This window comes from Molothrus ater, chromosome 5 (assembly GCF_012460135.2).
Source record: "Molothrus ater isolate BHLD 08-10-18 breed brown headed cowbird chromosome 5, BPBGC_Mater_1.1, whole genome shotgun sequence".
NCBI classification, from domain to species: Eukaryota; Metazoa; Chordata; class Aves; order Passeriformes; family Icteridae; genus Molothrus; species Molothrus ater.
The window spans coordinates 30,384,764-30,412,177 of NC_050482.2; the positions used below are offsets into that span (position 1 = coordinate 30,384,764).

General features: G+C 36.4%; 1 protein-coding gene across 1 annotated transcript in view; it reads right to left on the reverse strand.

Moving 5' to 3' along the window:
- The window catches only part of SCAF11 (SR-related CTD associated factor 11), a 50,954-nt gene that overhangs the window by 15,305 nt on the left and 8,235 nt on the right, over positions 1-27,414 (reverse strand). Inside the window, 9 exon segments of the mRNA XM_036400996.2 lie at positions 1,201-1,246; positions 1,249-1,289; positions 2,234-2,340; positions 4,707-4,762; positions 5,386-5,453; positions 6,483-6,580; positions 8,276-8,353; positions 17,319-17,473; positions 18,309-18,384. Of these exon segments, the coding sequence (XP_036256889.1) occupies positions 1,201-1,246; positions 1,249-1,289; positions 2,234-2,340; positions 4,707-4,762; positions 5,386-5,453; positions 6,483-6,580; positions 8,276-8,353; positions 17,319-17,473; positions 18,309-18,369 (710 nt within the window). The 5' untranslated portion in view covers positions 18,370-18,384.

A 27,414-nucleotide genomic window follows, 5' to 3' on the forward strand; every position in this document is an offset into this window, starting at 1 on the left:
CTGGAGAGAAACATCAAGCTGGCAGTGAACAAAACTTTCCTTGTTATATTTAATTTCAGATTTATTTTACTGCCTAATCTATTAAAATGGTTTGAACAAGGTATGTTATGTTAAAGCAATATATATCTGGCTTTCTTTAAAGTCAAACATAGAACAGCAATAGCCCAGTCCAAAGTAGTAGGTTATAGCACTGGAAATAAGGGAATGAGTGCTAATTTAGTACTTCAGCAGAACAGCAACCTGTCCTGCAGAAAAAGGAGAAATTGTCTACATGAGAATTTAGAAAATATTCCTTTTCTTTTTTCCTTCATACAAACAAAAAAATATATATTTATTCAGACTCCCTCAGAAAAGCTTGGGCAAAAACAGTTTAGTTAGAGATCTACAATTTTTGCATTATCGCTGAGTTGGAATGAAACTTCTAAGAAAATGCAAATGTAATAAATTTATTATTTCAATCTTAGATGCAATTTTTAATTGTAATTTAAAAACTCTTCATTTGTAATTTTAACTTTAATCTATTTTTTAATACCAAAAAGAGCAAAGAGATATGTAATGAAATTAAGATCATAGAACCAATTTCTTATTATGTTATTTTAAAATCAGTTATTTTTATGGTTCTGCTTTATAGTCACAAAAAATATCCTTAGGGCATGCTTTAACACACATCTGCTCTCTGACAAAAAAACCCATAGAATTACTTTACGTTCTCTGTTTCACTTGATACAACTCCTGTTAGCTCTTTTTAGATGCAAACAGGATTTTTTTATAAATGATTACAGAAAAAGTGATAGAACCAACCCATGAAAGTAGTGTACAGGGTGCTGTGGGGAATCAGAATCAGATTGATATTAAAGCAAGCATAGTCTGATATCTAGGGACAGAAATAATTTTAAAAGCTCATTGAATATTAGCTTCCAAATAGAATACATATTCAAACTCACATTTCTGTGAAAAGAGACATATTAAGAGGCACAAGTCAGTGGAGTTACTGTGCTTGTCACAAGTACCAAAAAAGTATTAAGACATACAAAAAAGAATCTATTGACATAAAATCACCAAGCAGCAAATACACAAAAAATTAACAAGTTAAATGCAAACATAGTCTCATGAAAATAATATTCTATTTAAAGACCAATTTGAATTAATCAAACTCCAAACTTGAAGTATGAAGATCCACTACGAATCCAAAACACAGACCTTTCAACTCTAGCAACCAGAGATGAACAGGACAATTCCAGTTCTGTCTCTTCTGTCTGATCCCTGAATTGACTTCTGTGAATTCTGTACTGAAGGACAAATTTCATACAAGAAGTTATAAAAAGTAACTTTGCACTATGATAATTTACTATTTCAGTAACTACTCCTACCAATTACTTTAATTTAACTGTATTAGAACTTTCAACAGTCATCATTAAACTCCGCATTGGTTATTGCTTAGAGGAAAAACACAGTCTCAGCAAACACAAAAGAAGTCCTAAACAAATAAAGCAGATGGAATGGAAAACAGGAGATGAAATGTGTCTGTTGGAAAGTTGAAGGATGGAGAAACTTTGCATCCTTGACTAATTAATTCTGTTGCATGCATGGCAAAGTTAATCTTCTACAGACTGTCAAAAACATACACAGTACTTTTTTTTTTTTTAATTAGGCCATATTATTCAAATAACATTCTTTTAGACTGTTCTTTTTCTTCCATCTATTCACAATTTATTTTGAACAATTTATTTATACACCCATCCTTCAGTTAAAGGCTTAATTAAGTATTTTGCTTAATGCAAAATTGCTTCATGGATGTTTAAAGTATTCCTCTTGGAATCAAAGAACAACAACAAAGAAGATTGTTTCTGATACAAACCAGGATATTTACCATTAACTTTTTTGGTAACTGCTGTTATAGTAACAGGGCTAAGCCTTTCCTATCCAAGGCTTCAAATCAGCAAGGAATTAAACATGAACTAAAATTAAAACTCTTGTGAACTCAATGAGATTAAAATACTCAAGTGTGTGCTTCTGATGCTGAGCACATGACAGAAATTGGGGCTGTGCCCTTAACAGTACTTAGATTAAAATATTTGTGTTTGTCCTTTAACTGCTCTTTATCAATGAATAAATACTCTGCCAATCTTCAAAAGATTTCAAGGCTGTATATATACAGGTAGGAGCAGAAGGAAGTTAAGAATCCACAATACAGTTACCCATCAATTTATATGAAGCACTAGTACACACTAACCAGTCATTTCTACTGCTAAAAAAGGATTCTTCACTGCTACCACCAGCCAGAAGTGTGCTGAAGAAATTAGTTCTCATGCGCTCATTCCAGCAGGTCTGTCTTCTGGGCTACACAAAAAATAAATTATGAATTAAAGACACCCAAAATAAAATAATTAACACAAAATACATGAAGGTACACTGAAATTAAATTAGGTCAGCAAGACTTTAGTTCATAAAAAGCAGACACCATAATAGCCCCATAGGTATATGTAGATATTTGCAGTTACAGCAAACATATTTTCTCTATTCAGTCTCTAAGTTTTCAACAACTGCTCTTTGCAGATAAACTTCATATTTTATATAAAGCAAAATCTTTCATGCTCCACACAGACATTATGAATAAACAACCCTGATCTTCACTATTTCACAATTCTGCTACCTAATGCACCACAGTAAGTACAGCTCAAGCCCCTTCACAGCAATTCACCAAATATTTTGTTTCAAATAACAAGAAAACCTAACGAGGATAGCTGGGATTCTCCTTTACTCTCAGGTAGGATATGGAATATGAAGATTGTCTAGTGTGTCTAGTTACTGAGCCCTCACACAGAGGCACGACACTCAGAACCCACTTTGTGTTTCAAAAGATACCAGCACCACCACCAAGTTATGTTGCTAACAAGGCCCAGCCATGCACTGTGTGCTGCTGCCATTTGCAGGGAGCTCTGCTGCTGGGCACTGCACTGCCTGCAGGGGAAAAACCAAACCCCAACAACAAACCATCAACAGTCCTCCAGATACTCTTCCCACACTAATATATACCTACACTGATCCATGTTTGTCACAGCACCTAAAGGGCTCTTACCACCTCAAATCTGACTAAAACTTTCCTGTTCATTGCCTAGGGCTGGTATTTTAGAACAGGAATATAGAATACTCCCATAATTTTAATTCAGAAAAATGAAGAATAAACTTTGGAGTGGGATGTATAAGAGTACATGTCTCAATATGCAGAAATTATCCATATGCTCCATCAAACTTTGGCACACAGAGCTGCTTCTGCAGGGAAAATGCCCTATTTTATCAGTGCAAAAATTTTAAGTTTCACCTAAAAAACTGTTGGGTTTAAGTTTTATTTCAAGAATAATATAATTTTTTAATATTAACCTTTCTTCCTCCAATTAAAAGAGCTATCCAGATGTTCCACAAATATTCTTATGAAGTAGTTGCTAGTACACCATGGCTTGCTTCTAAATTTTGAACATTTCTTGGATAATTGAGTCCCGTGCTTCCTCCTGAAGTTTTTAATGGTTCTATTTTGTTTATGCACCTTTTTTTTTGCTACAGGTACTAATTGAGACATTAATGCTATTAAACACTTCACCATAAATCAGTAAAACTAAAAATGAAAGCATTCCCCAGCCATGAAGTCACATTAGTGGCTGACCTACTGTTGAACCCTATCTTTCCAGTTCAAAACCCCCTCAATGCGGTCATATGTACTTTAAGTTTACAGGGCAACAGAACCCAAATTTCCAAATACCTGACTGAGCAGGGGCAAACTGGAGCTAACAATATCCCTGACAACTATGGTGTAATGAGCACCCAACAGAAGTTACAATTCAGGCCATCGGCTGCTGAAAATACACAGGATGTGCCCCACACTACATGAAACAAAGCAGTAGCCAGAACAGGGACTTGAACAAAGCTTTTCCTCCAAATATTCAAACTTCAGGTAAGATAGAATGATGGCATTTACACTGCAGAATTAAATTTATGGCCTAAAACTTTTTCTTGCACATTCATTTACAGGTACAACTATGAGTAAGAAAGCACTGATCAAAAACTTGTGTCTCAGAGACACAAAGTATTTTTGAAAGGAGGGATGGTAGAAATCAAACGAGAGCCTTTACAGCTCCTTATAAATCTGGCATCTGGTGATCCTGTATTTATAGGCCAAGATCTATAAACAAGAAACCTGGAAACAGAAACCTTCTTGACAGAAATGTCACATTTTAAAAAAATCCCAATTTGATGCAAACCATAATGTCTATGTCAGATTCACATAAATTACTTGGTTGATTACATCTATATAATTGAAAATAATGAAAACTTTCATATAATGGTGCTTGGCTAAAAGCTTCCCTAAGGAAGATGAAACCATCTTCCCTTGGATGAAAGGAGATGGATGAAAACCGGGTTCAGGACCTTATAATGCAATAGCCTAACCTAAATGAAAATATTTGCCACCACAAAACTAATTTTAATCTGAGAAAGAAGCTCATGGCACTATATTCTAATTACTGGCACTATATTCTAATAACCTGGCACTATATTCTAACTACTTCAAGACAAAAAGAGACAAAATAAAAAATTTTAATCATACCAAAATTAACAAATAGAAGTTAACCTCAAAAAAAGGCAGGAAGGCAGTCTTAAAAAATGCTCTAATAAAAGAAAGCATTTACAAATGTTTCCTTTTCAGAACCAACCTTGTTTATCTTCACAGAGAAAGCGTTCTTGTTTTGTTTGTCATGCAAAATATTACCTGTGGAACAAGGAACAAAACTTTGATCTTAACTTTAACATATTCTTGATTGTTCATCAAAATCATTAATGCAATGGGAGGTTAATAAAATGTGTATCTTGAGTGCATTTACAATGTTTACATACAACTGATTAAAATGAAAATGCACACACCTCTACAATAGCTTTTTAGATACCAAGCAGTTTTTACCTCTTCAGTTATTTTCTTCATTTCTTAAGTTATGAACAGACTTATCAAACAACTTTTATTGAATAAGCCCCTCAGAACAGCAATCTCAAAACACAGCTAAATGTTGCTTGTGTTTGAACTCTCACCAAAAAAACCTTCTGTGAATAAAAGCTAGTCATTAGCAGTTCCGCAGCTGCCTGATTCAGAAAATTACTTGAGGCTGAAACCACATCCATTAGAGTTGTGACTGAAATTGAAGAGGCAGTTTTCCAGTAATATAAAAACAGGAGTTTCACATACTGCAATTCTGCTCTAGAAGTTCCACATTTGTACTACTTGGAATTTGAGTTTTATATACAAATGTAAGCAATTTTAAAAAATTAAATTGGGTCATCAAGAAAGATATTCTAGAGTTCCTTAATAAAACACAGCAATTCTGGCAAATACCAACTTACTGTACTTTTTCTTCACAATTCTGCTTAATTTTATTGTTACTGGCCCTCTGTCTGGACATACAGCTCTTCTGCAAGACCAAAAAAAGACATTAAAAAAGCAGTTTCTAGGCATCCAAACAAAATCCTCTCCTATTTGAAGGTAATTTTATTTTTTGCACATAAATCAAGTTCTAACTGCTATTAAAATCTGAGCTTGTATCATGAATATCATCTTTTGTATTTCAAAAGCCATAGTGCTTCAAACAGCTTAGAAAAAAAAAAGAAAACCAATTTACACAAAAGTTAATATCAGGTATTAAATCAGAATGCTCAGTTTTGTTTGATTTCATGGCAACATGTGAAAGATGTTATAACCCGCTTCCTTTTAAGAATATCAGTCAGTGTTGATTCAGAATGGTGAATCTTTTTTTCTTATGAGTTAAAAAAGGTCATTTACCTCCAGTTATCTTTGCTGCAATGAAGTCTGCTTCACATTAAACTTCAAGAACTCTGTATTTTTCATACATTCCAATAAACACTGACTTTAGATAAGCACTATTTAGCAAAATTCATCTGTGTAATCCTCAGCTTCCCTTTATACAATGCAGCAAATGTTACAAGATAAGGTTTACTAAAACAGAAAAGTTATTTCCATATAACAACAGAAATGTTCCCTCTCAAGCTTACTAGAATAAAATCAGTTCTTGTCTACAACTATGTTTTACAGAAGAGGAACATCACCAGTGCTTATGATAATATGCAAGAAAAGTGGATGTTTGTTTAGAGAAACAAACAAAAATATTTATATTGTTAGAATTTCATGTAGCCATACTTCAAAGGAATGTAAAATTTTTCAGAATTGCTAAAAAAATGCAACTTTTACAGAGATCAATGCAAGAAATACTTCTTTACCCTTTACTTCTTCCCTGCTATTTTAACTATTTAAGTGGGAATTACAGCAATGATAAAAGTAAAATTAAACTACCACTCATGAAAATGAACATATTTTAAAATAAAAATAATTTTACAAAATTTTCAGGCTGTATATGTTAAACCAATTGATTTTATTTCTTTTGAATATTCCAATTCAAATGCTTGAAATTACACAGCTGACCAACCTCACAAAACTTCTCATCTTCACATGGCTGTAAGTTTCCTTATTGCAGGCACAGTTTTCCTCTTCCTCCTTCCTCCTTAGTTGTTTTGTAACCTGAACCTGTGTTGTAAAATAGAATCAACCCAATCTAGAATGTCATGACACTTGGGCTTTAAATTCATACAAAGTCTCTTCAGGTCTGTACAGAAATTAAACAGAAGGACTAGAAAATATTTCAAATCTTACTTCTTTTGAAGTAGACGTGACACTGACTTCACAGTTTGGAGATATCTTTTTTTTTCCCCCATAAAATAGAAAAACCCACACCTTGATACACTATTGACAATGCCTGAGATGCATACCACAGGACAAAAAAGCCCTGAACATTCCAACTGCCATGGCAAGTGTCTCAGAGCTATGCACTAGTTTCCATTAAGAATCTATAAGCTAAGTTTTTTAAAACTAAGTTGGTTATTCAGAATACACAAGGTTCACCTTGGGAAAATGCTGAACTACCACTCAAATTAATATGCTTCCTCATAATTCAAACACACACAATTTTTTTCTAGAGTAAAATGACCAAGGTTTTTTTCACATCTCAAAAACACTGAGAGCAATACAACTTTTATTTCACACTGTGAAGTTGCTTCAATGGCTCCACTGCAATTGTTTGCATTAGAAATTTTGTATTTCCTCATCCCCAAAATCTGGCTTTTTATGCAAACCCTTAACATATTAGCATGCTAATTGTGAATATCACAAAGAGAAAGCTGCCAGTCTCTGACAGCACCATGGATGATGCTGACCACTGTGTCTGTATATCTTGGTACACATTCCACCTATTCCTACAGCTCCAGTGGCTCTTTCTCAGGGAAGGACATTTTTCTCTGCCCACCTGTTTACACTGCAATTCTGTGAACAGACAATCTTTCAAACTATATTTTGATACAGCCTTTACACTTTTCCAAATGTAAACTTCAGTTTATCCCATTTCAACTAATTCCTTGATTCTTCAGAAATAAAGAAGACAAAATACACAAGCACAGTTTCCTATGAGAAGGAAGCATCTCTAGTTGCCAGCATGGCTCCTTTGCAGGTGACTGCCTGGGCCTCCAGAAGTACAAGAAATGAGTAGTGAAAGCCTGTTTTCTAAATGTCACAAAGTGCAAGATCAGCAGCTTATGAACTACTTATAAGCATAATTTCATCACAAAATTTTCGAATTGTACATGGAATTACCAGCATCTTTCTATATGCATTTTCAAGATCAACTATCAGAAGAGGTTTTTCCCTACTTGATAAACTACCCTCCTTATCAGTATTTTTAAGAAGAATTCAGAACTGAAAAAGATTTAGATTTTGGTTGAACAACATTTAACATAAATTGATCCTCTTGCATTTTTGTCAGGGAATTGGAGGCTGTGAACCCAGAAGATTCACCTCAGCTAAAAAAAAAAGGCAGTATTGCTGGATAATTGGTATAGCAGTTGTTCACAAAACCTAGTTTAAAAAACACTTTGAGACCAATTACTATACTTCTATTCTTGGATATATCATGAATGCTCAGAGATACTACAAAGTAGCAACAGCAGCTTTATGATTATTATTACTATGGTAAAATACTTGCTCTGAAAAAATAATTAAGAATAATTCCTAGCTTCAAATATGTAATAGAAACATTGAAACAGCAATTACTTTGTTAAGAAAGCTTATTTAACACAATACATTTCATTTTATATGAATGAAAGGCTGCAGGAAAGGAACTTGGACATTCCTACAAGGGGAGTTATTTAAGAAAATAAGTCTGGAACATACCTTTATCTGCTTATCCAGTGCATCCAGCCTGCATACTGCTTGAAATGGTCTGCGATCAATAGGACATGAAGCCTGTGTCTGAAAAATTATTTTTCTTATTATAAACTTGGTAATGAGCTAAGAGAAGCCCTAGAATTTTCTGAACTTTTATTCACTATTATAGTAGCTTACAGAAGCACATAAAATCCCAATTTGTTCACAGTAAGAATGCATTTGGACACATTATACATACACTCAGTATTTTGTTTTATATAAGCAGATTGCTCTTTCAGGAACAATCTAAAAGAAACCAGAATATAACCCAGAAGTTGTGTTTAGAAAAGGAAAAGCATTTAATGCATTTTACATCAAGTTACCTTCATTTTCTGGTCTTTTAATTCCTTTTAGGTAACTGATTTTATACCAATGTGTCCCGATTTTGGCTGGGATAAAGCTAATTTTTCTTAGTAGCTGGTACACTGCTTTACCAGATTAATGTTGATAACACACTGCAAAGCATAACAATATGCAAATGTCCTCTACATTTCATACTGTTCTAACATTTTATTTTCAACAGGAAGTGTGCTGCATTGTGTCTCCCTCAAAACATAAAACTTGTAATGCAAAAAGCAAACAGTGGTTATAACACATCTCTTTTGTTGCAGTCAGCAGACAACAGAGTCCCACATGTAATACATCTAAAGTTTTACAAATCAATTTTTAAGAAAAGGGAACTGAAGGCTATTTTACCCTACTGTTTGATGGAAATAGCCATTTATTGTTTTTCCCTGATCACCTAAATGCTCTCTTATTGAGGCTGCACTACATCAGATAAAACACACACAGAATAATAACAACACATTATTAAGCACAGAAATGGGAAATTTCAACTGAAGTGCCAGGTAAGTGGATCATGTAGTGAATCAGCTTTAAGAAAAATCCACATTAGATATTAACTTTTGCTGTGAGAGAACCTTTATTGCTTTTAATTCCAGACATGTTTGCTGTGGGGGTGTGTTTCTTTGTTTGGTTTGGGGGTTTTGTCATCATTACACCCTCCACACCCACCTAAATTCCACTGGCCTTCAGAAGCTCAGTTCAACACTTGTAAAACAAAATAAAAAACCAAAACACACACCCAGTCTCCAGCCCTAATTCAGTCACTGAACAAGATACAGTATAGGAACTGCATGCCCTGAAGAGGCATATAATTTCTGCAATTTAGAGAGCTACAGGGTATCTATACAAGCAAGATGCCATACTAGAATTACATAAGCAGCTAGGAAAAACCTGCATATGAACTCTGCCCCAAAATCCAGTCGTGAACTTCACTGCTGTCTTTTCATCAGGCCTTCTAATTTTCCAGTTAATTCTGTTCTTTTCTCAATTTCAAGGAGTGCTCAACTTTATTTTTACATACCAGCCCCAAAACATGGAGCATTCAGTAAGTTTTTGAGCTTCTGAGTTCAACTGAAGTAGACAGAACCAAACAAGACTGATTTAAAAAAAATCCCCAGGGGTAGTTTCAGGAATAAGCTGTTAAACAAGAATGTAAGTTAAAGCCGTCACCTACCCTTTGATGCTCTGGTATTTTGTCCTAACTAAAAACTTCCTCTTTTGGGGGATACCATTGTTCTCTGCAGTGTCATGGCCTCAGATAAGAAAACCATATTGGGTAATTAAGCCAGTTCCCTAAGGACTCAGATAACGAAGACAGTTCTTGTCCTGTAGTCAAGGTACAGCTAACCCACAGTAACACAGTAGTGCGATGTTCCATCAGGATATTTGATAGCATGCAATGCACTGTAGCTTCTGAATCCACTGCAAACATCAAGGTCCATACTTTCATTCTTAGATATGCCAGATTGTAAAAGATAGGTAGGAGGAAGTTATTTTTCTTAGCCATTTTTATTCTCATTTCAGGATCCACCTTAGCTGAAATGTTTATCCAATACAGTCTCTTCCTACATTAAATTTACACAAGAATGTCAAGTTATCTTCCCAAGTTTAAGTCACTGCAAGTTATGTTTATTCATTGCAATAAAGTATCATAGAATCTAAGTGTAACTAGCAGCAATACAAATAACAGCTGGTTTTGCTTCACTAGAAAGATGTTCAATGTTCAATTCTCCTGAACAAATTTTTAACAACTAAATACAGTTTTACAGAGTAGTAAAAAGGAAGGAAAACATTCTGGAAGAGTCAAAAACTACCATTAGGTTCAGATATGTTCAGAAACAGCAGATGCTCTTTCCACTCCTACTCAGTTGCTTTTTGTAGCCTTAGCATTTTCTGTAAGCTGACAACATTACCACTAGAGAAATTCCAATAAACTCAGGACATTTGGTTGTACATCTCCAGTCCCCAGGTGGAGTACAGTTTTGAGTACCCTGAGGGAATCTAGAGGTCACTTCTGTCTAAACATGCATCAGTTCTCACCTGTCTAACAAATAAAAGCAAACCTTTAAAATGTTGGAAAAAATGGAAGAAAAAACCCAAAGTTCCTCCCCTCTCCATTCTTCCAAAAGCAAGACAGGATTTATACTGCTACAGAAAGGAATAAAGGTAAAAAAAGTCAACATTCATTAGAAGAAGCAATTATGAGGAGTGGTGACCTTTAACTCATCTCTCAGGTTTTTTGAGAACCTGGTTCAGGTAACAAAGTTGTTGAGTCTTCTTTCATCAAAGGCAGGTTAGCAATTCCACTCTTCTGAGGTTTCCTTTCAGGGAGCATTGTAAGTAATAGTGAATGTACACTGTACTTTTTGATAAAGAACATTTAAAACAAGAAAGAAGATGCTGAGATGGAACAAGTCCAAGAAGCAGCTACCACTTTTATTGTGCACAAGGGATAAGGTATGGGAAATGTATCAAAACCTTAGAAGAACCACAGATTTTTACAATATATTTCTTTACCATAGCTTTAAAAATCAGAACATGCAGTCATTAGAACCTCAGCACAGGTATTAGTGGCCTACTTGCTTTACTTCTGAACAGTTCTTTCCTTGGAAAATCACACACTAGTAGCTTAGCACACTTCAAAATATCTTTGGTTGTTTTATTCTCCACATGAAACTACTGAGAGTTTTCCTGTTAAACCTGATAACTCCACAGTGATTTATTCTTTCACCCATCCTGTGAGAGCTGAAGAATTTGCTTAATAAAATACATAAGCATTCAGAAAAATCTCCAAGCCCTGGAAAGTTATCCACAAACAATATGCTTCATTTTCAGATTTCAAAAAAAATAATTATTGTATTTTATTCGTTTTTTATGACCCCCTAGAAAAATCTTACTTTAGCTCCACAGGCATAACCTAATTTCTATATTCCTGTAACTGCTAGAGTGACACAGAACTGTGCTCTCTAAACTCAAGGAGCAATAGTCCCCAGTTTTAACTGCATCACTTCAAACAGCATTTGAACTAAGTGAGGTAGGTAAAAGGATGAAGCAGTTACTATATTCCAGCCAGGAATTTTCAGAAAGCTATACCAACAGGTGCAAGCTAACCCTGAAACATATTTGGCTGATAAAATAACTTTGACAGATACCCCCATCTCATCAAGTTCCATGTTATGAGGTTTCATAACAAGCAGTAACAAGATGCAAGTACAGAATTGAAGTTGCTGCAGTAAATCCCTCCCCCAATTTTTTTTTCTTCAAGTGGCTCATAATAAAGTCTGTTCTCCAAATTTTGTATTGAAAAGCTGATACAAAAAGAAACATGATCCTGCACTCTTAGATAAGCTGTTAAACACAAATAATACCAGATTCTCCTAAATAAATTCAGACTTAATGTGAGATTTAGACTGTTAAAGCAATGTCTGTACATTTCACTTCACCTTGTAATAACAGTACAGCAAAAAGCCCACAGTAACACCTCCAGCTTCAGTGAACAGGCAGACCATTACACCACATATAGTGAGAAACACCCTCCCCACATTTTAATGAAAGTAGGAAGGCATCAGAAAACGCACTATTTTCTAGAAGCATGTAAAAACTTACCATTACCTTTTTTTCAGTCTACTTTCAAAAAGTAAGTACATTTAAAAGTTTTGTAGTTATTCTTTAAGAAAGCGCTATTTCTGACAAGTCTTTTTTGGAGGGAAAAATCACTGATAGCAATGATACAGAGTGCAAAAGAACAGATTACAGTTTTAACAGCTAATCAGTAGACTAAGTTACAAATCTAAACAGCTCTCTTCTCTCTACCTACATGACACGGCTGCCTAGTTCTTAAGTTCCAATTCAAAATTGCCATAAAGTGTTGACAAGTTTAATGGTATTGACACTATTGGAAGAACTGGAGTAAAAGGAAAACCACTCAGACTTTTGCACTGCACTTCAACAGCATTAACACTCATAAGTTGCTACATTCATGTTCTTGCAAAATCACAAAGTGGCTGAGGTTGGAAGAGATCTCTGGAAGTCATCTTGCCCAACCCCCCTGCTTAAGTGGGGAAACAGCCAAGAACAACTGTATACTACAAAGCAAACATGTAATTTGCAAAAAGGTATTTAAAATCTACACTTCGTGAAACAATTTGATTATACAGTTTTTCTGAACATCAGTTCTCAGATGAACTGTCTACGTATAGATCACTTTGGGTATACTTGAACAATAAGGTTTTTACAGTGTTATTTTTGGGGTTTTAGATTGTGTTTCTTTGAACACAATCTATGTTTTGTTCATTAGTGTCATCTTAATTCTTGCCCATAATGCTTTGTACTGCAGATCTCTGTGGATGTTGTTGCCACTTAAGCTGATTCCTTCCTATATCCTTCAGAAAAAAAAAGAATCCAGATCAGCAAGATGAGAAAACACATTAAGAATCCCAGTTATCATACAGGTAACTCTCCGTAACCTCAGAAGAATATACATGTGCAGTAGTATAATCCACATAACACAATAATCCAAACCTTGTATGAACACAAAGGCAACAACTACTCTAAGAACTGAACATCAAAATCTATTAATAAAACACCTAAGAACCATCCACTAGAAACATACTGCAAGACAGCTCTTTGTGCCAGCTGCTTCATTTGATCTAGTCAACCACAGATCCTGTACACGGCCTACCTGAATATGCCCCAACGCTTTGGAGAGCTTATGACTGTACATACTCCACTTTCAAATCCTCCAGATGGGGAAAAAATAATGCGGGAAACCAAGATTAGAGCATGAGATAAATAAGCTTGGTAGGTGAGGGTCACTGAAATCAATGTCTGTTACACAAACATTGTAATAATGCAGACAACATACTGAATCTTTTCTTCAACTCATGTCTCATGGCAGTTCATAAGAGGAACCAATAGAAGAACAGAGATAGAAATCTCCAGTAGATTTCTTAGCACTCTGAAGAACAGAAAGGAAGTGAAAAAGACTACACTAAATATTTAATGTTTCTAAGACTGTTTTCTTTGAATCAAATAGAAAAACAAAGATAGAGATTCTCTAATGCATACAGGCACGACACCAGAGCTGCTAAAGGAGTTGTCTTAGCTGAGGTGGTGTTAATTACTTTGTGCATGTTTGCCACAGATGCCTAGTTAACTTTTCTTTGTATGTTTCACTTAAATCCTCTCAGAACCAATTATTACAAACTAAAACATGTGCTAACCCATGAAAATACAAAATACAAGTTTATCAGAAAAAAAGTTTAAAAAATTCGTTTTGACCCAAGTAGTTAGTAGTTTAAATATGCTAATAGTATTACAGATGACAGAAACACGTTAATGTAATTGCTTCCTTTGGTGTAACACAACATTACTGGTGGTATTTAAAGAGTCTAGATAGGGGATTTTTGTTGTTGGCTACACCCTCCTTCCTTTTTTAATGTGGCCAGAATAATGTTATCACATGCATGCTCTTTACACTGAAAGCAACCCTTCACTTACACTGTCCTTCTACATTCCCACTGAAGGGCATGTTCAGTAACCTCAGCTCCTGATTTAGCACCTTCTACATTTTTATGATCTTCCAGCACAAACTCACTGAAATACAAAGCCTCAAGCTTGAGAGTCTTCATAAGTAAATTACACCATGTTGGTTTACAGAAATGGTAGACAGCTGGCACAGGATGACAAACATTTAGGCTAATCTTCGTGTGCCTACTGAGAACAGCCCCCAGCAGTGACTGGGAGAGCACTAGTTAGCACAGCCAAAAGCACACAAGTCAACAGTCTAATAGTATAGAAGAGTTTAATAGTATAGGCAACTGATTTTGTGCATAGCAATGCTCTCAAATGCCACAAATAACACAGCCAAAGAGAGCAGAACAATTCAAGGGACTTGTTAAAAAGTTACTCTGAAGATTAACTCCTTTGTGGGGATTCTTGGTCTGTCCCTCACTTTTTTTTAGGCTTTAGACATCTTTCTTCGAAGGGAAAGAAAATATAGCACTGACTCAACTGTAATGCTATTTAATTCTGAAACTAAATGTTCAGATTTAGCCAACAGGATCTAATGTATTAGACCTGTTCTGCAGCAAGTATTCCACCTCTCTTTACCTTTTGGAATAAAGGCAATTTTTATACACTGCTTTTTTATTGCTTTTAAGTGCTCTTTTAAAATCTATATTCTCTCCCTTCTTAAAAAGTAAGCTGTTCAAAGTGTTATAACTGCTGCTTTCAGACAGAAGATCTGATGGTACAGGACACTTTACTGCAGTTGTCATGTTGAAAATGTCCTGTAGACTGAAGAGGGAGCAGAACAGTTAAACTCTAATCTTTTGCCTAAACTACTCTGGTTTTGATTAGAGTCTACACAGTTATATAAAAAAGCCATAAACTCTCAGGAGAATAATGATTATGTACAATTTGAAAACAACAGCTTAAAGAAGCAGCTTGTCCTGTTATATTTTGTAGTCCAGATGCTATACAGAAAAATAAAATAAATACCCAACTTGAACACAGACTGCTGGCAAAGCCTCTAGGTGTATGGAGCAAAACTGAAGATACACAAAAGAACATGTCAAATAGTGTGAATATTAGTCAGGGGGTTTTTTTAAGACTTAATTCAATAATTTTAGTCTCAATTTTGTTTTTCTCCAGCACTTAAAGAAGAAAATACCATTTCTAAAAGCAATTTGTTTATATCCCTAAAAAATACTTAATCTTTACCCAGAATCAGGCAGTGTATCTTTTAAGCAGCAGGTGATTTTTGTATCTTTTTTTATATCTTCATTACTCAGAATGAATTAAATTATGTTTATGATCAACCAGGAATCAGAAAAAAACTAACCCTTATGCAACACTTCTCAAAAAATAACACATTCAGCTACTAAATATCAGTAACAGGCAAAAAGCACACAGCATCAGTATGTTTTAAATGGTGACATGCTTATAATATTTTTCTATCATTCAAATCTATAGAACCTCATCTGCTTCTCAGAGCTGAAGCCTCTGAACTGCCACCCAGGCTTCAACACTTATTTTGTCACTTTACTTTTAATTAAATCTATTAAATTAGGCAGTGGAGTTCCATGAACTCAACAGGCCTGGCTGTCAAGTAAGCTCAGAAAAGGAAGCCTGGCTGGTTTTGTCTATCTGATGTCGCTAATGAAAAGCAGCAGCAGCAGCCTTATGTAGCTTTAGAAACTCCCCCACATCTTTTTTATGGCATCACATCTACTTTACCTGTCAACTTTTAAGAGAAGTTGCTTTTATTCTATTTGAATAGCACCTCAGACCACAAAAAAAAAAAAAAAAGACATGACAAGAAAAATGTCGTATCACTTACCTGCCCTTTTAGAACAAGAAAATTTCTCTTCCTCGTTGGGCTTAAAAGCATCTGTTAGACAATGTGAATAAACTCCAATCCAGCAGCAAGCCAATATACTGTACTGCTTCCCTGGGCATGTCACTGTTTAATGCTTTTCAGCTGTCATTATAGCAACCAGCTAAGTCACTCAGGGTAAAATTACAGGTGAGAATTTCCTCTTCCCTTACAAATCAAATTGCTCCAATGAATTGAATGCAAAACAGAAAATCTGGCAACAGGAAACTTTGTTTATTATCTGGTTTGTAAATCTAAAGCAATTTTAATGTAATAACCTCTTTTTTTAATCTAAAGTTCATATAAATTCTTCAGAAAATTGTGTTACCACTGGCTTTCAGTAATAAATAGCACAAATATTAAGGTTAAATCATAGCAAGAATAAGCATATTGCATATATACATACCAACCAAATAATACCAATGTTCTAAAGGGAATACTGCAATGAAAATCATCATTTACTTCAAAAGAATGAAAGAAACCAAACAGTGCAAAGAAACCAAACAGTGATCTCACTAAAGTAACAAACAAATTCAAGTCAACAGAAGCAGGGCAAAAGACAGCAACCCCCACTCATCCCAGTACAAAGTAATATTAATTTGGTGTTTTATACTGATAATTGGAAAAGTTACAGGAAAGGTCAAGACACCAGACTGAATGCAATGATTGCATAACATAGCTGAGGGAAAACAGACTAAATAGAACAAGGTCATCAAGGATTTCTTCAACAAGTCATTTTTCTTTAACGTTCCAGAACTATCTACTAAGTTATTGACATAGAACAAAAACCAGCCCTCATTAAAATGATTTTTTTTTTAGAACACCAGTAAAGCTTTTAGCTGAATTCTCTCTACAGGTAGAAAACTAAGGTTGTATCACTCATTTTGTAGACTAACATGAATACATATTGGTCCCAGCCCTGAGCTGACACTATGACAAACAGCATAGGGGTTATCACAAAGTAAGATTAAGCTAAAAACAATGCAATATTATAGCATGTATATAATACTGTCTGATCTTCCAAACAGCCAACACCACCCTGTTTACTTATCCCTAATCTCTAGCAACCAATAAATTACTAGAGTAAGTAAGATTGCCTAGTGAAAGAAAACTCAAAATACTTTATCGCATTAAGAACAAAGTTTTCCAAAATCTATTTACAAATTGGTCACTGAATACTTCTATGCAAAGCCAAAATCTGTAATTTAAAAAAAAAATGTATCTGTAGGTATTAAATGCAATAAATTTCACTGAAAAATAAAAGCACACCTTGGTGCTCAGTCTTACCTCAGCCCATTTAAGAATGCAAGTCATGCAGAAGGTATGACTGCAGTTCTCAGGAAACCCAATCTCTTGCTCTAGAAGGCAGTTCAGACAGATGGGGCACGTGTTGCCATCATACAATAATGTAGAACAGGAACAGCTTTCCTCATTTTCTTCACCTGGTATTATTAACAGTGACACTTAGAAGTTTTGGCAGTTTTTGAAACAAAGTCCCTCTAGATTTGAATAACAGAGAAGTAAGAATTCTTTCAAGTACTCCTCTGGCCAGCTTCTTGGCTGCATTAGACCTGAAAACTTGAATTCAGCTTGCTTGTAACTACAGAAAACTGTGTTTCAGATGAAGAAAGCTAAGCAACTTATTTCATAGACTACTGTACCTGTCTTTGCCATCAAAACAAATTTAATTACAGGGATATTTCAATAAAGCAGGTATCAAAGTGTTTCCTCTTGGTTATGCAGTCATTTAGACATAATTCTCCTACGCTCTTCCTCCTTGTGTTTGTACTCTCTCCATGACTTAAATTACACCAGCATATTCTATATTATCTTATATACATAAAGTCTACCTTTACTTTAGCATTTCTCTCTTAGAATTATCTTAATCTGAATATCTTCAAATATTTACCTAATCATGTACATTATATAAAAAATGCTCCCGATTTTGTTAGAGTTGAAAAGTGTTTTCAGAATACAAAAATGTATGAACTCTTCTTCAAGGAATTTTACTCTGAATAATCATTTTCTCTGAATAGCAATTGCTATCAACATTTTATTTTGCTACTAGAAGTTAACAAGCAACAACAAGAGAAGAGGCAGGAAATTATTTGGAGACCTCACAGGCCAACACCAAATATTATGAGAGAGTGGTTATATTTACACAACTTCTTTCAAAACAAGCAGCATACTAATTGAGAGGACAAATGAAAAAAATCAGACCTTCACAGCTTCAACCTGAATAATATGCTTCAATCTTTTCACACACACAAACTTTACCTTCCATGCCTTCATGCGTCTGATCCTCAGTATCTTGAATACATTGCTTTCTGTTCTTCATCTTACAAAATGTAGTCTGGAAAACACAGAAACAGTTCATTTAGATTGCAACTTGAAATTAAAAAAAATTTAAGAGTATTCTCCATTGTAGAGTAGAAATATATGGTATTAGAAGTTAAGAGATTTTTTACAATTTATAAGTATCATTATTGCTGTCTAGCAACTGATGTTTCCAACTTCAAAATTTGCTTTTGTTCAACACATGAGAAGTTTTTGCACTGCTTTAAGACTACCACTGGTGCTTTTATTTTTAAAAATGCAACATATTTCTAAGTTTCCACGCAAACGACCCCATGCAACACTGCAGTAACTAACACCTGCAAACTGCCCTATGCAAATAGTTGAAGCAACAAACTTTAAACACTCTAGCACCAGAAGAGTTGGTTGTTTTACAAACCTAGAGTCACCGTAGTAGTGGCAAGTGAGAAAAATGAAAGCAGCTTATATTTGTATGACAAAAGCAAGAAGGAAATCATTCAAATTATTTGCACTCAGTAAAACATGTAGAGAAATTTGTATCAAACAAGGGACAGGCCACAAGCACAAGTGCAGTGCAGTATCATGAATGGGGGATGCACTTTTTAACTGCTCTGTGAAAGAGATAGTACAGATGAAGTACATCCCAGTGATCCCATCACAAAAGTTGAAAGAATTTGACCCTACATAAGAAATAGCAAGTATATGTTCTTTGGAAGCTTACTTAATACATGTAGAATGAAACACACTTGAAAAAGAATGTCTATACCAAGGACTGAATCTCCTGCATTTCAAAACTCCTGTAGTCACAGCAGAGATAGTATGTACACCTAAAGCTCCAACCCAAGCCCCAGAGGGAACAACAGCTTTCTTCAAAACTATATGAAGCTTTAAAGAAGATTAGTATTTAAAAGGACAAACTAAAACTTCAGAAGACATTGAAGAAATCAGAGATTACCAATGTCCGCTACTTAAACATTCAAACCTGAAGCAAATCAGCTGAGGTTCGACACCTTTGCTAGACAAAGCAGTGGGACAGAGCTGAAACCGCCACAATCGTGTTCCTCAACTAAACTTCCTCCTATTTCACTCAGAAACTACAATACTTTTCCTTTACCACCACGACATCCAGAAGAGGGAGATACAGAATTTGCTTCCCCAGACTTTTCTTCTGATCAAGTCTTTATTGCTTGATCTTGGCAGCAGAAGTGTTTTAATGATCATATTTTAATACTAAGAAAAGCAACTCTGCTGCACATTCCCATCACATATAGTTCTCATTTTCTTAGTCAACCCAAGAAATCAGGAGTCAAATCTATGAGTCTCAAAACACAGGCAGTTTGCTAAAGAAATGGTCAAAACTGTGAAACTAATTAGAAATCTGCAATTAGAATTCAATCTGGCTTCAATATTCCCATTAGAAATTACTTGATTCCCCAAAGGGAACATGGCAATCAATCCAGCTGAGGGTAGGGGAAAGTGAAGGGACAAGGAAAGAAAAGCCTAGCTGTAAGGGATTTCCCCCCTACACTGCTATTGCATTTTTATATCTAAAATTATTTCAAAAGATATCATCAATACATGGCATCAACTGTAGGCTGGTTACCAGCACCAATACTAACACTGACCAAACTGCAGCCAATGCTGTAAGCTATAGGCAAGTTCAGTTGGCAGAACAACCACTGTCCAGACCTCCACCTTTTGCAAGCCAAGCAAAAGGAAACCCAACCCAAGTCAAGCTGCTCCTTTAAAATTTAATGTCTTCAACAAGCAAAATCTGTGTGAAATTAGGACAGGTAAGATCACAAAAACCACATTTGAATTTAGGAGATTGTGTTCTGTTGCTTTGCTCTGATTTGCACAAGTGGCTTTGGCCCCAGAAAGTGTAAATCATGCAGTAGTGTGCAGTATAGATGATTTTGTACACAAAATATAAGAACATCCCCCCTCCACCACATCATTCAAACATCACCTCAGCAATGCTCTACAGAAGCCGAAAATTCCACAAGCTGTACTCAAACATGTTTCAACCCCAGAAGTCCCAGGACTCCTTATAGCTAAGTCAGTTTCAAGACAAGACCAAGAATTCTGCTCTCTACATACATCCACAGAAAATTATTTAAATAGACACAACGTAGATACCAAATTAAGGAGTTGCTTTTGAGTTCGCACTTATTATAACAGAGGTCAGGAATTCACTAAAACAGATTGCAGAAACAGAACACAGAAGCTCTTCAAATTTGTTTTTCCCCAAAGTAACCTTTTACTCCATTGTACTCTTTCTAGACACAGACATCCCACAAATTCTGACACACTTATAATTAGAAAAACAGAAATCCTAAAATTCTGACAGAATATCAGTAATCCAAGACATGCAGCAACCAAAAACATTTATGTGGTGTTACCCCATTCTTCTCACAAGCCTATTATTTAAACAGATACTGAGTGCTGCTAATGCATTTCACAGATCACTTTGCACAGCACAACTTCATCAGTTTGACATTGCATTTTGCACAACACAGCAGAGGAATTTAATACTACTGAAAGTTTTATAAATAAAGTAAAAGATATAATCGAAATTTACACACTATTTAACAAATTAACTTGAAAAGACTGTTTTCTCCACTATTTTAAAAGGGGCATCACAGGCATTAGAATAGCAGAAGAGTTAACACTGGACTGTTATTACATTTATATGATTAAAAGCAGAGTTAGTAAAAGAGAACATGGTCGTTTAGAAAGAGCAAACAGCATAAAAATTAGAATACTTATTTTTCCCAAAATGTGATAAGACAGCAACAAACACTATACTATGTTTATGCCTTTGACACTGTCTCCCACAGCACACTCCTGGAAAAACTGGAGCCCACAGCTCAGACAGGAGCACTCTGTGCTGGGTTATTGTGGCTGGATGGCTGGGCCCAGACAGGGGTGGTGAACAGTGCTGCATCCAGCTGGTGGCCTGTCACCAGTGGTGTCCCTCAGGGGCCTGTGCTGGAGCCAGTTCTGTTCAATATCTTTATTGATGACATGGGTGAGGGTGTTGAGTCTTTCATTAGTAAATTTTAAGATGACACTAAACTGGGAGAGTGTGTTGATCTGTTGGAAAGTAGGATGGCTCTGCAGAGAGACCTGGAATGGTTGGATGGATGGGCAGAGTCCAGTCAGATGGAGTTTAATAAGGCCAAGTCCTGAGTCCTGCATTTTGGCCACAATAACCCTCTGCAACGCTCTGGGCTGGGGTGCTGTGGCTGGACAGTGCCCAGGTAGAAAGGGACCTGGGGGTACTGGTGACAGCCAACTGGACATGAGCCAGCAGTGTGCCCTGGTGGCCAAGAAGGCCAGTGGCATCCTGGCCTGGATCAGGAATAGTGTGGCCAGCAGGAGCAGGGATGTCATCCTTCCCCTGTACTCAGCACTGGTGAGGCCACACCCTGAGTGCTGTGCCCAGTTCTGGCCCCTCAGTTTGGGAAGGACGTTGAGAGCTTGAGCGCGTCCAGAGGAGGCAACGAGGCTGGAGAGGGGCTGGGAACACAAACCCTGTGAGGAGCGACTGAGGGAGCTGGGGGTGTTCAGCCTGGAGAAAAGGAGACTCAGGGGTGACCTTATCACTCTCTACAACTCCCTGAAAGGTGGCTGTGGTCAGGTGGGGTTGGTCTCTTTCACCAGACAGCAACTGACAGAACCAGAGGACACAGTCTCAAGCTGTGTCAAGGGAAATATAGGTTGGATATTAGGAAGAAGCTTTTTACAGAAAGGGTGATAAGGCACTGGAATGGTCACCATCCCTGGATGCGTTAAAACAAACACTGGATGTGGCACTCGGTGCCATGGTTTACTAGAGGTGTTAGCGCATGGTTTGAACTTGATGATCTTGAATGTCTCTTTCAACCTAGTGATTCTGTGAATTCTGTGCTGACAAAAAAACCACAAACAAACAAACAAAAAAACCCCAAAACTAAAACAAACCAACCAAACAAAAAAACCCCAAAAAACCAACAAAAAAAACCCCAACAAAAATCCAACCAAAAAACCCCACCAAGAAACCGCACCTCTCTTCAAACTCTAGAGAATCCTTCCTAAGAATGCCTAAAGACAGCATAACATTACAGCTAAGATGGTATTTTCTGGTGCTTGGACATTCTCAATAGAACTACTTTCTAAGAGAATTATCTTACTTTATTTCATATTTGACATAAAGACAAGGGTATTCTAGTATATTAAACTGAGAAGAGTGATCAGAAACACTAGCACAGGTACACAACACTACTTCATTTCCTTTCTCCCTTAAATGTTTATGTTTCCAGGCTATTCTTCCAAGGAAATTAAATTCCTGTTCTTGTTTTCACGGAATGCATCTGCCAACAAAAGTTCTTAAAGAGAGTTGACTGTAGATTCTGGTAACAGATTTGTCCCTCTCCATCTGAGGAACTCGGCTTCATGAAGAATTTAAACAACTCCAGAAAGCAGACTAAGTACCATGCACACATTAAACTATTTCCTATATCACAAAAGTACAACTGTGATTCAGACAAACTACTTCACACAACTCACAACCTAAAAATACAGATGTATTTCAACACTAATTCATTGTGCATGTGGAAAGAAAAGACTTGGTCTGTTCAAAGTCATGCCTCCTAATTTCTCAATGAATCTATTATAATATCAAATAGACATAGAAAAAGCATTGGATTAAAAAATTACAGAAGCCTAGTTATAAGCGACACATGAAATTAGCACATGCCTCCTTTTTGCCTAACTACAAGACAAAGTCTTTACAAGCATTCTTTATACCCTGTAAATGTAATGCAACAACTAAATACACTCTTCCTCAACCACACTAACAGTCTAGAGACTTATCTACACACAAGTACCTCAGTTCAGCTGGAAAGGGGGATGGAAATCAAGAACACACACCATGAAGTCTCCAGTGAGAAAGGTATCTTGGACATCATTTTCCACTTACCCATTTCTGCAATAGATTTAAGAAATTTAAATCTTAAGATTTAAGATTCAAGAAACATTTGTTATCAAACTTTCAGCTTTTTAGATACATGTTGCACTAACAGTCAGAGCAGCATTTACTTAGACTGTTCTGTTACTATTAAAAATATTTTACTTTAAAAAGGATTTGGGGGACTCTTAGTTGTATTTTGATTTTTTAATAACTCAAGAAACAATCAGTTTCAATTATGAAACAACAGTCAGACATATATTTAGTACACAGAATTTATTTGCTTAATTAACAAGAATAACACCCTTTAGTCCCATCAAATTCTTGGGCAGTAGTAGGAAGGACTCTGTTTCTCCCTATTAATTTTCATGGTCATTAAGAAACCTGGGAAAGATGTTTAAGCCGCTCCCTCAGCAAATATGTTTTTAAAGAGAACAAACCTCAACAACTAGTCACATTCACAAAACCAGATTTTTGTTGGTGGTGGTTTTTGTTATTGTAGTTTTAGTAGTTAATGGCAGAACATGTATCCTCTGAAGTTCCTCATACGGGCTCATCCTAATCTCTGGACCATTACTGGGAACACGTCCAGCTGCTGATGAAAAATTTTAAACATTTTGCCAGAACTTTTGTGCTGTCTGAGAGATGGGCTGAGAAAATACTTATAATTTCCAAGGGCAGTTGAACATTTGAAAAGCTTTTGACCTACTTGTATCACTATGTCTAATATAACACACACACACACCAAAAAACAGAATAGGAAAAAAACCACATTACTGGGTATTTGTCTAAGTACATCAAGAACGTTCACAGTTGTTTTATTTTTTATTTGGAAAAACATCTGATTTGTCAGAAGAGCCTGGAACGTAGACTTGCTTCAAGTGACAATTGAGTAATGTTGTTTGCCCTTCAATAAATGAGGGCTACATTGAGAATCTGGAAGCACTTATCCTGGATTTTCTCCTTTGCGTAAAATCTCTTGGTCCAGCACATTAGTGAGAATAGAACCTACGGTGGCACTCAAAAGCAAGCTTTTAAAGAGGATCTTTACTCTTTGTAAGCTCAAATTGCACCTTGTCTGCATTCCCAAATCAAATCCAATAGAACCAACAAAGATGAAGAGAAAGAAAGACCAGCACTATGCCTTGGGGAATAAAGACAGAAGTCTTTTTCTATAGGTGGTTTAAGCCTATTCATGTAGATCCAGTGTTTTGGAAAGAATCACTGCTATTCAGGCAAGGAGATACTGCTGATTTAAAGACTCTTTCCAGACCCTCTAAGGATGCAATTACCCAAGAGAGCTGACAGCTTGCTGCCACCCAAAGAAGCAGCTATGTTTCTCACCACTAGTGATGGTGAGCAGACTCAATAAGAGCCATAGGGGTCCAAAGACATTGTGACAGAATAAGGGAGGGAAGACATAAAAAGACATTGCCCCTTTTGACAGCAGTAAGGTGCAAAAAAAGCTCAGACTTTGTTGTCAAACTGCACCCCCTTCAAGGACACAGCAATACCTGGCTAGATCAGCTGCTAGGTCCATGAAAATGCAAGGTAAAGTCACAGGAGAAAACTACCAAAGCCAAATGGCTAGAACTATACCATACTAAACAGCACACTGCTGTCTGTTGCTCTTCTCCCTCCCTACACAAAAAAAAACCAAAAAAGCCACCCCCACCCAAAGCAACACAGTGGATATTATCCTCAGATTTTCCACAATCCAGCAGCTAGATACTGACATGTACACCTCAATTACAGATGCTGTGGCTACAGCTATGTACCTACTAGAATCAATGTGTTCATTTTTTGTGGCCCAACCAACAATAACAACACAAATAGCAGCTGCAAACACTCACTCATGTCCAGTCAGCACCGGACAGGACAAGACCATAAACTGCCTCCTAAACAGGGAAGGCAGGCACAACTCCATCAAAATGTGCTTGAGAACTGCTGCACTGACTCAGATGCAGTGACTATCCCTCAGTAACCTTTCTGACCATCCAGAAAATCAAGAGTTTTAAGAAAGAACCTTACAGTGGACACACACACACAAACACACACACGCACAAGGCAATCTCCTTCCTATATATAATGCTTATAAACTGTCTCAAAAACCTGCAGTACAGATCTTGTTAAATCAGTGGAATAGGCACTGCTCCTCAATGAAGTTTAACGAAAGAGTACCTGCAAGACTTAAGCAAAAAGTAAGAGTAGTAAGAAAAATGCTATTTAATAAGACCTCACATATTTGAGAATATTCTACAAACTGTGGGGACACCATGTCTTTTACAGAATGTTGGGTGTTGAAGTGCTGCTACAAATCAGATTGAACTGTAGAGTTTTGCAAGCAAAACACTTCTGTTTACTGGACAGTGTAAAAAGGTAGAATGGATAGCAGAAGTTTAGGATCTCTCCTGAACTTGCTTTAAAGGCGATAATAAACTGTGGAGAAATCTGTTGAAGTACACAAGTCAATGTACATCAACTATCCCACAAGATGGCAGCAGCAGTGAGGTTAGCTCATAAGACCATGTGACATTACATGTCAAAGTATAACTATGTGGCACCTCTATACTATCAGTGTGTTTCAGGGTGACCACTGACAACCAAGATGGCCCTGTGTTAAGTAAATTCAATCTGCAGACCAAAAAACTAGATAAAGCTAAACTTGCCAGTCAGCAAGGAACAGAATAAAAACAAAAAAAGGCACTTAGGGGAGTTAGTTGTCACAATGCAGCTTCATTTGATTTAAAGTATATGCTCCCAGCTGATCAATCTAACCTGTATTATAAAATTATGCTTATGTCCCAGATGCCTCTTTAGTGACACTTCTCAAGTCTGTGAGAAAACTCTTTCCTATTCTGCTAGAGGACAAATTATGTTACTCAAGCCTCTGTCAGCTCTTGACAATGCAAAAGGGCAAAGCTGTGCAGCTTCCCTACATGCTCAACTAAGGCAATCTTGCTGGGTAATTCCTCAATAAGTCTGCATAGATAACACTGCTTCCCAAACATGTTCTGAATTATACAAGTCAATTCCAGACCTATTCCACTTTACAGAAGTGCACAGCTGGGCTCATAACAGCCATAAGGAGGAAACATTCATTGGAGATGTAGTTAAGTCCCTTGGGAAACAACAGCTTCGTTTATACAGAAGACAGGATGAATAAAACCTTCTGAAGACTGATACAAGGTGATGAAATATGTATTCACAGAAATTAAAAGCCCACCTTATTTTTCTTTCCAAGCCAGTATTTTGAAGAGAAAGCAATGTGCACTGTGCTGCTGTCTCTCCTGTGTATGCATGTGTATGATAAGATGCTCAACAGAAGAAGCACTACACCACAACCACCCCTGTAGGAAGAACATGTGTTTGCCACTGGCTAGGTCACAACATATCCTGACAACAAAACACTGAAATACTGTAGGAATTACCATAATACAAAAAATACGAAAGAGAAAATAATGTACATAACATGCTCTCACAAAATCTAGAATTCAGCACTTTGGTGTTTCTTTTAAGTAGTCTGTGACTAAACTGAGTGAAATTGAAATTTACAAATAACAGGAACTCATTAGGCATTAGGTACTATTTTCAAAGTGCACATGGTTCAAGCAACTAAATCCAATCAGCTTAAACTCAGGACCTTGCCTTCTGCTGTTCAGGCTCCTTAGTCACATGCATACTTTTGCAGCTGGAAGGGATAGCATTACATACCAAAGTCAGCAAAAATGGCTCTGCCATTTCCAAGAACAGGGTTGTTTTTTTAATGTACTTTTTTCTAGCCACTTGGAAGCACAAGCTTTCCACCAAAGTGCAAATATTTGGCAGTGGGTCACAGAGAGTAAGAACATGATTTCCACACACGTAACCCTTCCAAATACAGCCATGCCACAGATCTGGGGGGAAAAAAAAGTTTGTATTTAGCCAGTAAATCTTTGCATTTACATAACGACTTTGCTAGTCGTTGCATTTAATTTTTCCCCCCATAATCTTGATCCGTGCTTAGCATAGACAAATAATTTTAAGTTCCTATCCCACTGCTACGCGGCACATACAACATTCCCGCAAGATGAATGAGCATACTTCAGCCACTGCTATGGCAACACAGCAGGACTT